Source organism: Dendrobates tinctorius, unplaced genomic scaffold, assembly GCF_039654945.1.
Source record: "Dendrobates tinctorius isolate UK_male_01 unplaced genomic scaffold, ASM3965494v1 ptg000022l, whole genome shotgun sequence".
Classification (NCBI taxonomy): Eukaryota; Metazoa; Chordata; class Amphibia; order Anura; family Dendrobatidae; genus Dendrobates; species Dendrobates tinctorius.
The window spans coordinates 19,441,455-19,458,673 of record NW_027361690.1 but is presented as its reverse complement, the minus strand read 5'-3'; the positions used below and the strand labels follow the sequence as shown (position 1 = coordinate 19,458,673).

At 41.1% G+C, this 17,219-nt stretch overlaps 1 protein-coding gene across 1 annotated transcript in view; it reads left to right on the top strand.

Moving 5' to 3' along the window:
- The window catches only part of FBN1 (fibrillin 1), a 373,121-nt gene that overhangs the window by 233,954 nt on the left and 121,948 nt on the right, over nucleotides 1–17,219 (top strand). Inside the window, exons 14-16 of the mRNA XM_073568456.1 lie at nucleotides 1,740–1,865; nucleotides 4,090–4,212; nucleotides 11,729–11,851. Of these exons, the coding sequence (XP_073424557.1) occupies nucleotides 1,740–1,865; nucleotides 4,090–4,212; nucleotides 11,729–11,851 (372 nt within the window). The remainder of the gene's footprint in view (nucleotides 1–1,739; nucleotides 1,866–4,089; nucleotides 4,213–11,728; nucleotides 11,852–17,219) is intronic.

Sequence of the window (17,219 nt, the reverse complement as noted above, 5' to 3'; positions counted from 1 at the left end):
CCTGGTATTATGTGGTCCCCCCTTTTGTTGCCAAAAATATCAGACTTACCAAAACATAGCCTCCACAATACCTGTGAAGGTGTCTTGTGGTATATGACACTAAGATTTGATCAGCAGATCCATTAAATCCCATAAATTGTGAGGCAGGGCCACCATGAATTAGAATTGCTTTTCCAGCAAGTTCCTTAGATGATGTATTAATGAGATCGAGGCAATTTGGAGGTCAAATTAAAGCCTGGAACTCTTTGTCTTTTTCAACTATTGCTAGAAAAAGCCATTATTGTTAGGGAATACTGATGTAACGAAGGGTTGTACTTAATCTGCCAAAATAATTAGATAGTAGGTACAAGCCAAAGTAACATTCCATGTCAATGCCAGGAGCCAAGGTGGCTTAGCAGAACATTTCCTAGTGTATAGTTCTTCTCAAAGTGCACCCTGATGCCATCCCTGTTACAGAACACTGACTCACTTGCACTTGTACATGCCATGCTTTTCTGTGGCTTTGACGCAGATGCTCTACCATTCATTATACACGTGCATCAATGAAGTTTGGGCATCTATGACCTTGTCACCAGCTTTATGTTCTTGGACTACCAAACAAGATCTCATTTAAAGTGCCTTCGCCACTCGGGGTCCACCGTACGGTGGATGGTAAAACCGCTGCTGAGAGAGGCAGAGCACAAATATGCACAGGGTTCTAACACACCCAGAAACAATAAGGCAAGCTCTGTTAAGGGACACAGAGGTGCAGGGAAAATAATACCAAAATAGTATTGCTGAGCCTGTTAACAGCACAGGATCTCAGCGGCACACGTGCGGTAGCTGGAAACCGGAGTAGTTAAATAAGATCACTACAACCGAGCGGACTTACCGTGTACACATGTGCTCGGCATCGCAGCTGCGCACACCTGGACAGGCTGCAACCGCAAATATCGCAAGCGCAATGCAGGACGCTAAGCTGCTGGAAAGATGGAGCTTGTGCGCGCTGGCGCTAGCGCAGGTACTGACTGAAAACCACTCACACACACAGACGTATTATCAGAGGGAAGGGGTTTCTTAATGAGTCAGTCACCAGTCCAAGCATCCGTCACCATACACACAGCAGCAGTATGAACATACTAGCGCATGGCATAACGGCCATGTGCACTTTTTATAGCGTACGGGACCTGCCGGAAATCTCCAGAGCCCTGAGTTAACCAATGGAATCAGGAGCAGGACCTGAGCACCTGACTCCTGAACTCCAATGGGAGCTCGTCCCGTGGGCATGCTCAGAAGCTGGAAAAAAAGGACTTGGCCTCTGGAGACAAATGTGAGAATCTGGATTCCCGCATAGGCATCATAGAACCCAGATTCCAAACATCATTTTTGGCAATGCTCTTACTAAATTGTTTGCTATCATAGCTTAGTCTTTTTCAGCTCCCTACACTTCTGATTTTTCCTACTTCCAACACATCAACTTCCAGAACTGACTATTCACCTACTGCCATTGGCATGTGCCTTTATAAAAATGTAATCAATGTTGTCTGCTCCTGTCAGTTTTAGTGCTATGCTATGGCTGACTGGTGGATATATTTAGACAGAATTCCTTTAATATAGTAAATATTGTATTTGCAATTATTCATTTTTATGGGTAGAAAGGTTTATTGGAAATGTCAAATTCTCAATTAATGGCTTCTGTACTGTCTTGTTTGTACCTTTTGATAGTGTTTGTGTTGTTGATAAGAAATACTATTTTTTAGACATTGACGAGTGCTTACAAAATGGTCGTATCTGTAACAATGGACGATGTGTGAACACGGATGGTAGTTTCCACTGCGTGTGTAATGCAGGCTTCCAAGTGTCACCTGATGGGAAGAATTGTCAAGGTAACGTCTTCATTTTTATGACTTATGCTTTACTTTCTATTGTAATACGAGTTATCTACACATTACAAATGTCACTCTAAAGGATCTCACTGAATGACCTGCAATAGATAGTTCTGTGCACATAGGCTGCCATTGTTCTCAGCAGCACATGTCCTGTTTACACTAGACGATGCACCGTCAAGAACGATGCAGCGCTAAAATGTCATCTGATGAGGAAGTGTTTTTTTTCGTTCTTTGCCTGTTTACACTGTAAGATTATTGGAAAGCGACCTTTCCTAGTATCACTCATTCATGATCATTTTTCAGTGTAAATGGACCTTAATGCTCACTTTCAACACAAGGCTGGTTTTTGTGCCAGATTTTGAGGGTTGAATGTTCTAAATGTTATTGCCTGCTTTTTTTTCCCCCATATTTTCGACTCTTAGATATTTTACACTCTTCTCTCTGCTTTTAAAAATGTGAATGGAATCTGGGTATGTACAAAAATGAGAAAACGTGTCAATTCAGCTTACCACTGGTGTTAGAAATAAGTGTCCCAGGAAACTTCTAAGGTGGACAGTCTGTGATCTGGGTGTGGTGCATGGAGTATGGCTTCCAGGTCATATAGCTCTCAGTGGTCCAAAAGGGGATGTTCTCCAGCACCAAAGGAAAATAGTTAAAGCTTAGCCTTCAATCATATAGCATAAAAATTTGGCAGATTGTGCACATATTAAGAAAACCCATAATGCTTACGCGTTTCAAGTAGGTTTTATCCTTCTACCTAGGTTTATAAACCTACTCTAAACACGTAAGCTTTGTACTTTTTTTAATATGTTCACATTCCAACAATTTTTTGTTAGCCTGTATGATTAAAGGTAAGTTTTAACTACTTTCCTTTGGTGCTGGAGAACATCCATTTTTGAACCATTGAAAGCTGATTATGGTCTTCTGTGCAAATAAATTGTAAGACAGAATTATGACTGGTGACTTTTTTAAAAGTCCTAATTCTCACTCCAGTTAGGGGTGTCGTAAAAAATGGAAATTGAGCATTGGACAAATATGTTATATGTAAATATTTTGTGAAAATATCAAACTGGATTAAAAAAATTCCTTCTATGATAACTTCCCCCCATAATGTGTATTTGCCCACGGGTTTCAGATAGTATTCCTATTCATTGTTATATACCTTTCGCTATCATTGTCAGATACTCAATGTTATATTTTTATTAATATTGGTACTGATATGACACAGTCTAAATATCACTACAACTGATTTTACTGCCTTGACCTTTTAGCATGCTAGAAGTAAATATAGCTCTGGATACAGGTCACCAAAGGAAACTAGATTATCAAAGTTTCCCAGAAACAAAGTGCAATGTATTTAGGAAGTAATCACATTGTTATTGAAAACAATAGTGTTTGGAAGATTGGCAGTTTTACAAGTTTTCCGGAAAAGCTTCCTTTCACTGTACAATAGTGGGAGTAGTGTAAGCTGTCAGATAGCCCTGAATGCGATGGCATGAGGCTGGGTGTTGTAACATGATGGCATCACTGACATTAAAAATGTTACTGTATAAAGCAGGAAAACGTTTAGAAGTTTTTAAGCTATTGTGTAATATAAAGCATGAGCAGAAGATTCCCCTAGATAACCTAGAAGACCTTTTTCATAGATGACCTTTATCTTCTCCACATTCTTACTATTACCTTATTCATTCTGAACTTTAATTGAAAGCATTTTCAGCGGTCTCCCCGAAAAGTATGTACGTCCAAATCAAAGCAACAATGTTATTTTTAGGTCTTTGTGTTAAAGAATATAAAGCAGCAACCAACATTAAGCAACTGGTTAGAATACACAGGCTCGGACTGGCTCACAGGAGAACAGGTGAATCCCCCGGTGGGCCCTGTGCAGGACTTTCTTCACCACTATATATGATTAGCAGTTGGCACAATACACTCAGCATCTCATTATTCATTCAACAAATTACTCAGTTTATTATGATATAAACTCGTAGGTAAATTTGTGAATGAGGGTAATGTAATATTTGTGTGCATTCTGAACAAAGGGCCCCCAGAGTCATTATTAAATATTATTGGTGGGCCCATGGAATCTCAGTCCGAGACTGAGTATGCCTGTACAAAAAAAGTTTGCTTTTAGATTCCCCAAAAGAAGGTATTTTAGAGAGCTCAGCTATTTTTTATTTTGGAAGGTTTCTAATGACAAATATATGAATTTTTTTTTTTTCAGATATGGATGAATGTAGTGTAAAGAATATGTGCTTAAATGGAATGTGCATTAATGAGGATGGAAGTTTTAAATGCATCTGCAAACCTGGCTTCCAGCTTGCATCTAATGGACGTTTTTGCACAGGTATGTATTAAGCACCCAGTTGATTAAGATATGGTGACTGAAGAATATTGCATTGAAGCAATGTATCCATCCAAAATGTCATAGTCGTCTAATAGGAGAATAATTACAATCAAGACGCTTTCCAAAATAAGTTACTGTTCAGTAACAGATGCCAGAATAAGAAGGAATGAAAACATTAGGGATGTTTCTCTCGTTCCCTTTTTTGGCACCTATTCCTAGTTACAAAAATACAGACTTGAGACCCTCAAAAGCAGCAAAAATGTTATAAACTAAAACACATTGACCCCAGTTTATCAAGACTAGCGATGATCATGCCGGTCTGGATGAAGAGGCGTGATGGAGTCTTACGCTTTTAGTTCACAGAAAGGTTAATGCATGGCATGGATTGGAGTGAGATTTTTGCCTTAGGCTATGTTCCCACGATGAGCTTTTAGTGAATTTATGAAGGTGCAGATTTTCTGCACCATTTCTACACCCATTAACTAAAGTAGCTTGCTTGCATTTTTTCAAAAATACACGGTGTAAAATGCCTAAAACGCATCGTAGGAACGCAGCCTTAGGGAACGCCACAGTTCCTTTAGAAGTAGATGATCTGTGGTGTCACACCGTCGCTGCGGCCCGTCCCGAGAAAAGGGCTTAAAATCCTGACAGTGCACGCTGAATGCGATGTGAGGATTCACAAGTCTGCGGTTACATTGAATGACTGCAGACTTTTGTGCCAAACCTAGATAACCCTTTTAAAATGCAAATGATGGTAATGAGCTTACTTTGTGCCAATATTTTTGATACAGATTCACATTTTTTTTTCTTAATAAATGTGTCTAAACTTAGAAATAGACCCACGTTCGAGCAAAAGAAAGCAATGGTGTTTGGCTTCTTCAATATTTTGTACATTTCTATATCAAACGTTGCACAAATATCATAAGCCAAACTCCGGTGCCATTTACAATTTGAATCTGGTGTAAATACATTATTAAATTTCCCTCACAGTGCACAAATCCAGCCTATTATTATTATATGGATGCAAAAATGTTGGTTAAACATACTTAAAAAAAAAGTGTTTATAGTTTATTTTTATCAATTAACAAAATGCAAAGTAAGTGGACAAAAGAAAAAGCATCAATTCTTCTTGGTACTTGCACACAGTTTTTGAAGTAACTCAATAGGGAGGTTGTTCCAAACATGCAGGAAAACTAACCACCGATGTTCTGTGAATTTAGGTTTGTGCAAATCCTTCTGTCTCTTCATCTAGTCCTGTATAGATTTGATGATGTTGAGATCAGACCTCTGTGGGGGCCATGTCAACTCTTGGACTCACCAAGTGCTGATATGAAAGCAAAGGAAGGTCACACCATGTATTAATGTTTTCTCTATTGTTCAATCACTTTGCATTTTGTTAATTAATTAAAATAAACTATTAACAGTTCTACTTTTGAAGGCATTAAAGTAATGTTATTTATAGAGTTTAACAAAGGGGTGTTGCTCACAGGGGTGATAATGCAAAGAAGCCTCAAGACAAGCCATTAGAGAGTCCCATGAGTATCTCACCCTTGGTAAAATTAGCACCCATATCTCTGGAATGATGTGGCGGATTTAAAAAAAAAAAACAGGAGCTAAAAGAATAAAATAAGAGCAAAAACTGGCACTTTTGACATATTGACAAGTCCTCTCCAAATTTCCTTTTGTGAAACCAATCTCCTGAAGTGTTGGCCTTAGTTCCTATACTACTGGTATGTGACATTCTCCATTGACTGCTTCATTTTAAGTCTGCCTTCAGCATCTTGTATTAACTAAGCACTAGTCTACCACAACAGATGCTTTGTAGAAGCCCTTGAGATTGTTCGTGGCTGAGGTGGCACATAAATCTTTTTTCCACCCAGCATTACAGCTATTCAGTATGTCATATACAATGGGCAGTCTGTAGACACAAGCCATTTTGTATGTGACATTGTGGTTTTTAGTCTTCTGGGAATAATATGGTTTTGAAGACAGAAAAAAACAACTTTTTGTTCTTTAGAACATTATCCCATCAAAACACAAACATGAGTGCAGTTCTATGTGCAGCCAAAGAAATTGTGGTCACTCTGTATTGTTTCTTATAAAGTATTTGTTTTGCCATTGCATTACAGAAAACCAGATTGATTTGGCTGTAATAACATGTGCATTACATAAGTCATATTCATCATTATTAACAATGCTACTTCTCGAGAAGTACAGATTCTTCCTTTGTTTAGACTTTTAGGGCATTTACAGAGCTGAGTGCACATGTGCATTGTCATTTATAGTTGTCTGTTCTGTAATAATTGCCAAATAATTAAAATGACAAAAGTTCTGTATTCTTTATATGACAGACATTTAACCCCTTAGTGATCACCAATATATCTTTTTACATCTTTTTTACTGACCTGCAATATAGGAGACTAACCTCTCCCAACGGGTGACAATTCAGCAGCTGTGGGCTGTACACTATAGCTGACAACTTGCTGCATCAGCCACGATTTGTGTTGGTACCGACTATAGTTGTTTAACCCCTTAAATGCTGCTGTCAATAATGACTTCAGCATCTAAATGGTTAACAGAGTTTGGGGGCTCCCTCTTCAACCCCATCGGCACCCTGAGATCTTGATTGTGTGGTCCTGATGTTTGCCATGGCAATACATGTCCAAATAACGGCCTTAGAGTCTGCCGACTATAGTGGTCTGTTCAGAAATTATCAAAATTTTGATGGTAAAAATACATTTTTCCATTCCCATCATGCCACTTAGCATTAATTCCTGAAAAGCACTTGAAGGTTTAATAAACTACCTGAAAGCAATTTTGAATACGTTGAGGGGTGCAGTTTTAAAATGGTATCACTTTTGGGGGTTTCCAATATATAGGACCCCCAAAGTCACTTCAAACCTTCATAAGTCCCTAAAAAAATAAATTTTGTAAATGTCCTTGACAAAATCAAAAATGACTGCTACAATTTTGAAACCTTCTAAAATGCAAACAAAATAAAACAACATTTTGCAAATGGTGCAGATGTGAAGCAGACATGAGGGAAATGTTAATTATTAATGTTTTTATGTGGTATGACTATCTGAATTAAAGAGAAAATCATTCAATGTTTGAAAATTGCTAATTTTTTGAGATTTTTTTTAAATTTCTGATATTTTTATAAATAAATGCAGAAAATATCTACATCAGTTTACCAATATCATAAAGTACAATGTGTCACAAAAAAACAATCTAAAAATCAGTGAGATACAGTATGTTGACGAGTTCCAGGGTTATTACCATATAAAGCGACAATGGTCAGATTTAAAAAATTTTGCCTGGTCACTAAGCGGTTAAAACAGAACTGTACTTTCAACAAACTTTGCAAAGATCAATAATATATGTGAATATAAGAAACCTTGTAATATTTGTTATCAGGGACAAATGCTTCTTTCTCCACTTGTGAGACACTTCTTCCCCTTCCCTTCTGCCTCTTAAACCGGTGATCCAGTCTGAAAAAATAACAGCTCAACCCCGACTTGCTCAAGACAAGACATACTACCCAGACAGTGAGATGTCAGAATATACATTCAGATTATAACTCACCTGGGCGTTTCATTTCAGCTCTGCAGGGGGTGGATTTACAACCATCTATGACGCTGTTCAAACTTAAAAAAACAGTACAAGCGTTGTCAGCATGGTGACAGATAAAGTCTTACATGACCACATTAGAAATCGTTCCGACCTGTTCGATGTGTGTTTCACTTTGGTCAGAAATGTGGGCGTCCTATGACGCAGCCTTTTTATGATTGGACATTGTTATAATAGGTTGAAAGTCCACGCTCACATTGCTGAAAGTAATTAATGAGGTTGTCCATTACTAGAACACCCCCTTCTCAATCTAAGTGATTGCCCTCATTTAAATAAAAACACCCATACAAGTGCTGTTCCAGCGGCGTTGGCAGTGACTGTTTCGGGTCTCTTGTGAGGTTGTTAATACACATAAGCACTGCGCCCAATTAGCGATGGTATCACTATTCCCGATTTTGGACAGATCGAACATAAAAAGCAAATCAGAGAGGCAGCCACAGCTCTGGTTTGATGTTCAGTATGTCTGAAGACAGGGACAGTGATGCAAGCGCTGAGTGGGAGCAGGGCTCACATGACATAACAACCGCACGAGAAGCCTAGGAGAGTGAGTGCCAACACCACTGGAATGGCGCCGGCATGGGAGGTGATTATTGGTGTTTTTATTTAATAGGCACCAAACATTCAGATCAAGAAAGGATTGTCGTAGTAGTGGACAACCCCTTTAAATGAGGTTAAATGATAAGAAATGTAAGAAATGATCTACATTTTTGATACAATGTGCAGGAATGTACAACTTATAATTTCAGAAGTTGTGAAAGGGCCTTTTAAACCCCTTTACGTCCTATGATGTATGCATACGTCATAGGTCGTGTCCTTGCATGCCCGCATGTTTTCCAGCACATGTCAGCTGATTTCGTCAGCTGACATGACCCCTTACAGCCGTGGGTGAAATCGCGATCCACCCATAGCTGTTAACATGTTAAATGCTGCTGTAAATCTATGACAGCAGCATTTAACAGGGCTGCTCTTCCAGCGCGTCACAAACCCTGCCCATTTGCGCCCGTGTCACATGACTGCAGGGTGCCGATGGGTTAGCATGACAACTCGGGGTTTGTAAGAGACCCCTGTGGTTGTCATTGCGTTATTGCTATGAGCGCCACCCTGTGGCTGGTGCTCACAGCAGATGAGCATTTTAGCTATGTGTAGCATAGACGATCAAATGATTGCAGCTTATAAGTCTCCCAAGAAGACTATTGAAGCAAGTAAAAAGGAAAAAAAATATAAAAAAATGCAAAATTCAAAAAAATATAAATGTTCAATCAAAAATACACATACTTGGTATAAATAACCGCGTTTAGAAACACTCAATCTATCAAAATATAAAAAGAATTAATCGGATCGGTAAATGGCGTAACGAGAAAAACACCAGAGTTACTTTTTTTGTCGCCGCAACTTTGAAAATGCATTAACAGGTGATCAAAACATCATATATACACCAAAATGACATCAATAGAAACTTCAGTTTGGTGTGCCCTCACTTAGCCCCAGATCCAAAAAAATTGAGGCGGAACGAGTCTCAGAAAATGGCACCTTTTTTTTTATTAAACTTTGGATTTTTTTCCACCACTTAAATAAAGTGGAACCTATACATTTTTGGTGTCTGCGAACTCATAATGACCTGGAGAATCATAATAGCAGGTCAGTTTTAGCATTTAGTGAACAAGCTAAAAAAAAATAAATAAAAACAATTGTGGAAGTTCACTTTTTTTGCAGTTTCACAGCATTTTTTTTCCAATTTTCCAGTACAGGATATGGTAAAACCAATGGTGTTGTTCAAAAGTACAACTCGTCCTGCAAAAAAATAAGCCCTTACATGGCCAAATTGACCGAAAAATAAAAAAGTTATAGGTCTGGGAAGACATGGAGCAAAAATGGAAGTGCAAAATCGGAAAACCCCAAGGTCGTGAAGGGTTAAAAATTGCATAAAAAAACCTGTATATGTGCTTCCAGTCTGGCTGTGTCTACACAATGTGTTTTTCAAGCGGATTCTGCCTGAAAAATCTATCAAAAAATGCTCTAAAGAATATGAATTTCTATGGAAAAAAAACTTGCTGTTCATATGTTCAAGCTTTTGAATGTATTCTAAACACTTTTGGAATCAAAAACCACCAAGCTATTAAAAGACATGACCTGCAACTCAATAAGAAAGCTCAAAAGATGTTTGGAAGATGCCCAGGCATCTTTTGAAGCATTTTGCCATTGTTTTTGCTTAAAAAAAACACTAGCGGTTCTTCATTAATTAATGGAGTGAAAAAAACACAACCAGAAAACAACAGTAAAAGACTCTATGAAAACCACAAGAAAACTCCCCCAAAATTGCTGGTTGATTGCTGGTTTGTTAGGCAATCCCTGCATGTGTTGCGGCTGTCGAACACCTGAGAAACATGCAGGCGCGTGGACTCGAACATATTATTCGATCTTGCCGAAGTAACTTGGTTACACACTAGTGCATCACTAGTTACTATTAGTGATGAGCATGAATATGCTCATTACTCGAGATTTCCGAGCATACTCTGGTGTTGGATTTAGTTTGTGTCACCGCAGGCTGCATGATTTGTGGCTGCTAGACAACCTGAATACATTTGGGGATTGCCTGTTTGTTAGGAAATCCCCACATGTATTCAGGCTGTCTAGCAGCCGCAAATCATGCAGGTGCGGCGACACAAACTAAATCTCCGGGCACGCCCAAAATACTCCCACCCACTATTTTGAAAGATCACATCAATCTTCAAAAGTGTGGACTTTATAAAGGTGCTGCCAGACCCTTATTTCGTTATTTTTAATAGCTATGATGTCAAACAAACTGGCACTGCCTGTTTCCCCCACTTCCCGGATGCCCCGCCGGTCTCTGTATCCTGGCCTACAGGACACCACTAGGATCACATGTCCACATTTAAACAACATCACTGGAGACCAGAAGTCAATGAAAGCCTGGGAATCCCAGGAAGCAGCAGAGTTGGAGCGCAATTCATTTAATGTAACTCTAATAGACTAGTACTGCATGGTAGACATTGACACGGTATACAGTAAAAGAAAGCCATCTGATTTCTTCCAGTCATTAGACTTGATTCCATACTAAATGTACAAGATGAATTCTGCAGACTGCAGAATCAATAAGTATGGTTAGTAAGAATGTAACCTAAAACCGGGCTAGGTAACCCATTTATCTGGCTGCGTCCCAAGAATCAGCGATATGGTAGCCAGTGTGATGGTGCCGCTGGGAGTTAACCCAGTGTAGGCCTAGCCTCATAGAAATTAGTTTACTTTTAATACTCAAGTTCCTTTCAATATTCTTGTGATGTTTCAGAATTTCAGTCTCTTAGTAAAATACAGTTGGAGTAAGTTTGGATACTGCAAGTGTGTGTTATGGCCGAAAGCCAGAGAGAAAAAAGAAAGTCGCAGAGTGTTTCATACTCATTTTGTCCTTTTAAGGTCAGAAGTGATGCACATTGCCGGTTGTCTTCCGTGTTGTCGTCTAGTTTTGTTTGCATGGTAACACTGGAGATGTCATTTATTGCTATACTTGTAATGATTTACTGTAGCTACAACAATGAAAACAATTAGTATCCTACATTGTAACACAGCCAGTTCATAATCTTTCTTCTTTATTACTAAGCACTTCTTTTGAGACATTTACCGTACGTAAAATATTACCAAAATATGAAACCCACATACCAATATGTCTGCCTTCTGCCTGCAGCATTTATGGACAATAAATCAGCTTTTAGTTATTGGATACTCAAAGAATTTGCAAAGACTCATTGTAATGTAATGCAGTGTAGGCAATATACTATTTTATCAAGCACTAATTTCATTATTGGAAAGAATGTCAGACATTGATGGTTAATTATAATATATTTCTATATTTATGGCTTTATCATTTCAGATATCGATGAGTGTGAAACAGCAGGCATTTGCATGAATGGCCATTGTGTGAATACAGAAGGTTCCTTCAGGTGCGAATGTTTCCCTGGCCTTGCCGTTGGACTCGATGGACGTGTGTGTGTAGGTAAGATATATATTCTTCGTTTTACATTTCTGATACTGACTTAGTGCCCACTTTATTAATTTAGAGTTTATAGAACTGAGGAATGATTTATTGACAACAAAGGTTAACAAGAAGCTGGACCATATTCACAATTGAAGCCGAATGATTGTGTATAAATTCATTCGGAGAGCCCATCATTACTTAGGTGAGGTGTGTGATGTTAGGTGGTATTTGTCAGAGACACCGCACTGCACTTGCTCATAGAGCCAGTGCGCGTGTCCTGAGTACAGAAGCAGTGCTAAAAGATACCTGTGGAGTGTGCAGCAGAGGTGACCATGCGTGCTTCAGGATAATAGTGTCAGGGTCCAGTCAGCGCTGGAAAGTAAAGATGCATTGGACCTGCGGACACTGAAACTGAATAATGTGCACGGGACCTATGGTCATGTGACTGCAAGGGGGCGGGGCTTAGCGTCCTGTATTCAGATAGGACAGGACACCATACAACAACTCAGAGTCAGGCAAAACAGAGGTCACACACAGTACGGGCAAACGAGGTACAGGAGAGATGAACAGACGGGTAGTCAGACAGAGCCAAGGGTCATACACAAGAGGGCGACGTGGTACCAAGGGGACGAGCAGAGAGAAGTCGGGTCACAAGCAGAGAGTCATACACGAGAGGTAGCGCAGTACAAGAGGGTCAGGCAGAACTCATAACAGGGACAGAACCAGATCACAACCGAACAAACAAGCAAGATATCAGGCACAAGGCACACGTATACAAGAGGTCACTTAACTCAGCCGAGGGCAGGAGTATAACTGACACCGGACCCAGGTCCAGTGAACGCTAAATAGCCTCCTGCTGCCAGAGAGAGGCTGTACAATTAACCCATAGTCTAACCAGGACGGGTCAAAGCGAAATCCCGTCCTGGATCATGACAGTATTAATGATGTTGCTATTTGCAACTGAATTTCCAGATTTGCATCCGTCTGGAGCGCAGTCGAGTCTTTGCAATTAATTTTGAAAAGAACTTGCAACAGTAAATTCTGAACACAGATGTACATTACATTACGTCTCCTCATAGTGGGAAATTCATCACTGCTCATGTGACATTTTAATTTCTAGATCTCAAGCAGGGGGGGGGGTCTGTAGTATATACATCACAAATGTGACACCGAGACTGCTCTTTATACATCACATAGGAGACACTGAGACTGCTCTATATATATCACACAGGAGACACCCGGGGCTGCAGCATATACATCACACTAGAGACGTTTGGACTGGAGCATATACATCTCACAGTAAAGGTTGGGACTTGGGCATATACATCATATAGGATATATTGGGGTTGGAACACATACATCACAGGAGATGCTGGGGACATATACATCACAGTAGATGCTGGGGAGCATATACATCACAGGATATGCTGGGGGTATATACATCACAGGAGATGCTGGGGCATATGCATCACGGGAGACTCTGGCGGCATATACATCACAGGAAACGTAGGGGGTGAAATACATCACCGGAGACGCTGGTGGCATATACATCACAGGTGACGCAGGGGGCAAATACATCACAAAAGTTTAGACACACCTTCTCATTCAAAGAGTTTTCTTTATTTTCATGATTATGAAAATTGTAGATTCACTCTGAAGGCATCAAAACTATGAATTAACACATGTGGAATTATATAATTAACAAGAAAGTGTGAAACAAGTGAAAATATGTCTTATATTCTAGGTTCTTCTAAGTAGCCACCTTTTGCTTTGATTACTGCTTTGGACACTCTTGATGAGCTTCAAGAGGTAGTCACCGGAAATGGTCTTCCAACAGTCTTGAAGGAGTTCCCAGAGATGCTTAGCACTTGTTGGCCCTTTTGCCTTCACTCTGCGGTCCAGATCACCCCAAACCATCTCATCTGATGACTGTGGAGGCCAGGTCATCTGGCGTAGCACCCCATCACTCTCCTTCTTGGTCAAACAGCCCTTACACAGCCTGGAGGTGTGTTTGGGGTCATTGGCCTGTTGGAAAATAAATGATGGTCCAACTAAACGCAAATCGGATGGAATAGCATGCCGCTGCAAGATGCTGTGGTAGCCATGCTGGTTCAGTATGCCTTCAATTTTGAATAAATCCCCAACAGTGTGACCAGCAAAGCACCCCCACACCATCACACCTCCTCCTCCATGCTTCATGGTGGGAACCAGGCATGTCCATCCATTCACCTTTTCTGCGTCGCACAAAGACACGGTGGTTGGAGCCAAAGATCTCAAATTTGGACTCATCAGACCAAAGCACAGATTTCTCTTCTGCTTGTTGCCTGTCCTTAGCAGTGGTTTCCTAGCAGCTATTTTACCATGAAGGCCTGCTGCACAAAGTCTCCTCTTAACAGTTGTTGTAGAGATGTGTCTGCTGCTGGAACTCTGTGTGGCATTGACCTGATCTCTAATCTGAGCTGCTGTTAACCTGCGATTTCTGAGGCTGGTGACTCGGATGAACTTATCCTCTGCAACAGAGGTGACTCTTGGTCTTCCTTTCCTGGGGCGGTCCTCATGTGAGCCAGTTTCTTTGTAGCGCTTGATGGTTTTTGCCACTGCACTTGGGGACACTTTCAGAGTTTTCCCAATTTTTTGGACTGACTGACCTTCATTTCTTTAAGTAATGATGGCCACTCGTTTCTCTTTGCTTAGCTGCTTTTTTCTTGCCATAATACAATTTCTAACAGTCTATTCAGTAGGACTATCAGCTGTGTATCCACCAGACTTCTGCACAACACAACTGATGATCCCAACCCCATTTATAAGGCAAGATATTCCACCTATTAAACCTGACAGGGCACACCTGTGAAGTGAAAACCATTTCCGGTGACTACCTCTTGAAGCTCATCAAGAGAATGCCAAGAGTGTGCAAAGCAGTAATCAAAGCAAAAGGTGGCTACTTTGAAGAACCTAGAATATATGACATATTTTCAGTTGTTTCACACTGTTGTGTTAATTATATAATTTCACATGTGTTAATTCATAGTTTTGATGCCTTCAGAGTGAATCTACAATTTTCATAGTCATGAAAATAATGAACACACTTTGAATGAGAAGGTGTATCCAAACTTTTGGTTTGTACTGTACATCACAGGAGACACTGGTGACAAATACATCACAGGAAACACTGGGGGGCATATACATCACAGTAGACGCTGGGGGCATATGCAACACAGTAGACGCTGGGGGCGTATGCATCACAGGAGACGCGGGGCATATACATAGCAGTAGACGCTGGGGGTATATACATCACAGGAGACACTGGTGGCGTATACATCACAGTAGGTGCTGAGGGCATATACATCACAGGAGACACTGGGCCATATATATAGTAGTAGACCCTGGGGGCATATACATCACAGGAGATACTGGTGGCATATACACCACAGGAGACGGTGGGGGCATATGCATCACAGGAGACACTGGGGGCATATACATCACAGGAGAAGCTGGGGGCATATGGCATATACATCACAGGAGACACTGGTGGCAAATACATCACAGGAAACACTGGGGGGCATATATATCACAGGAGACACTGGGGGCATATATATCACAGGAGACACTGGGGGCATATATATCACAGGAGACACTGGTGGCATATACATTACAGTAGATGCTGGGGGCGTATACATCACAGGAGATGCTGGGGTAAATACATAGCAGTAGACGCTGGGATATATACTTCGCAGGAGACACTAGTGGTGTATACATCACAGTAGATGCTGGGGGCTTATACATCACAGGAGACACTGGGGCATATACATAGCAGTAGACCCTGGGAGCATATACATCACAGGAGATAATGGTGGCATACACATCATAGGAAACGCTGGGGGCATATACATCACAGGAGGCACTCGTGGCATATACATCACATAAACGCTGGGGCATATACATTACAGGAGACACTGGGGGCATATACATCACAGGAGATGCTGTGGGCATATACATCACAGTAGACACTGGGGCATATGCATCACAGGAGACACTGGGGCATATACATCACAGGAGATGCTGGGGGCATATACAACACAGGAAATGCTGGAGCATATACATCACAAGAGACACTGGGGGCATATACATCACAGGAGACGCTGGGGAGCATATACGTCACAGGAGGCACTGGTGGCATGTACATCACAGGAGACACTGGGTGCATATACATCACAGGAGACGCTGGGGCATATACATCACAGGAGATGCTGGGGGCATATACAACACAGGAGATGCTGGGGAATAAACATCACAGGAGACGCTGAGGCATATACATCCAGCGTCGGACTGGAGCACATTGGGCCCACCAGAGAAAATTATTCTTGAGGCCCACTATGTAGCTACATAGAAATAAATACAAGACCACCAATTGTGTGGTAAAACACGCTAATATCAGGGTAGAATATAAGGTAGTACACATCTTAATTATATTGCAGGGGTTGGGGTAAAATCATAGAGGGGTAGCCCCCTCATAGAATATAATGCAGCCTCCCTCATAAAATATAATGCAGCCCACCTCATAGGGTATAATGCAGCACCCCACAAAATATAATGCAACCCCCTCATAAGGTATAACACAGTCACCACCATAGAATATAATGTAGCACCCTCATAGGGTATAATGCAGCCCCCTCATATAATATAATGCAGCACCAACACAGAATATAATGCAGCCCCCCATAGAGTATACTGTAGCCAAAAATGGGGCATAATGCTGCCCCCCAGGATATAATGTAGTCCCCTGAGAGAATAATGCAGCCCCACCACAGAATATAATGCAGCCCCCCATAGAGTATACTGTAGCCCCCCAGAATATAATGTAGTCCCCTGAGAATAATGCAGTCCCCCACAGAATATAATGCAGCCCCTCTCCACTCCCATCATTGTCCTCATCACCACCTCCATCATTGCCTTCTCCCCCACCACCCCATCACTGCCCATTCCACCACCTCAATCATTGCCTCCTCCCCACCATCATTGTCCATTTCATCACCTCAATCATTCCCTCCCCCCACCACCATCATTGTCCTTCACCTCCATCATTGCCTCCCCCACCACCATCATTGCCCATCACCTCCATTACATTATTGACTCTCCCCACCACCATTATTGCTTTCCCCACCTCCATCATTGCCTCCCCGACCAATCATTGCCCATCACCTCCATCATTGCCTCCCCCCACCATCATTGCCCATCACCTCCATCATTGCCTCCCATCACCTCCATCATTGCCTCCCATCACCTCCATCATTGCTCATCACCTCCATCATTGCCCAACACCTCCATCATTGCCTCCCCTGCCATCATCATTGCCTATCACCTCCATCATTGCCCATCACCTCCATCA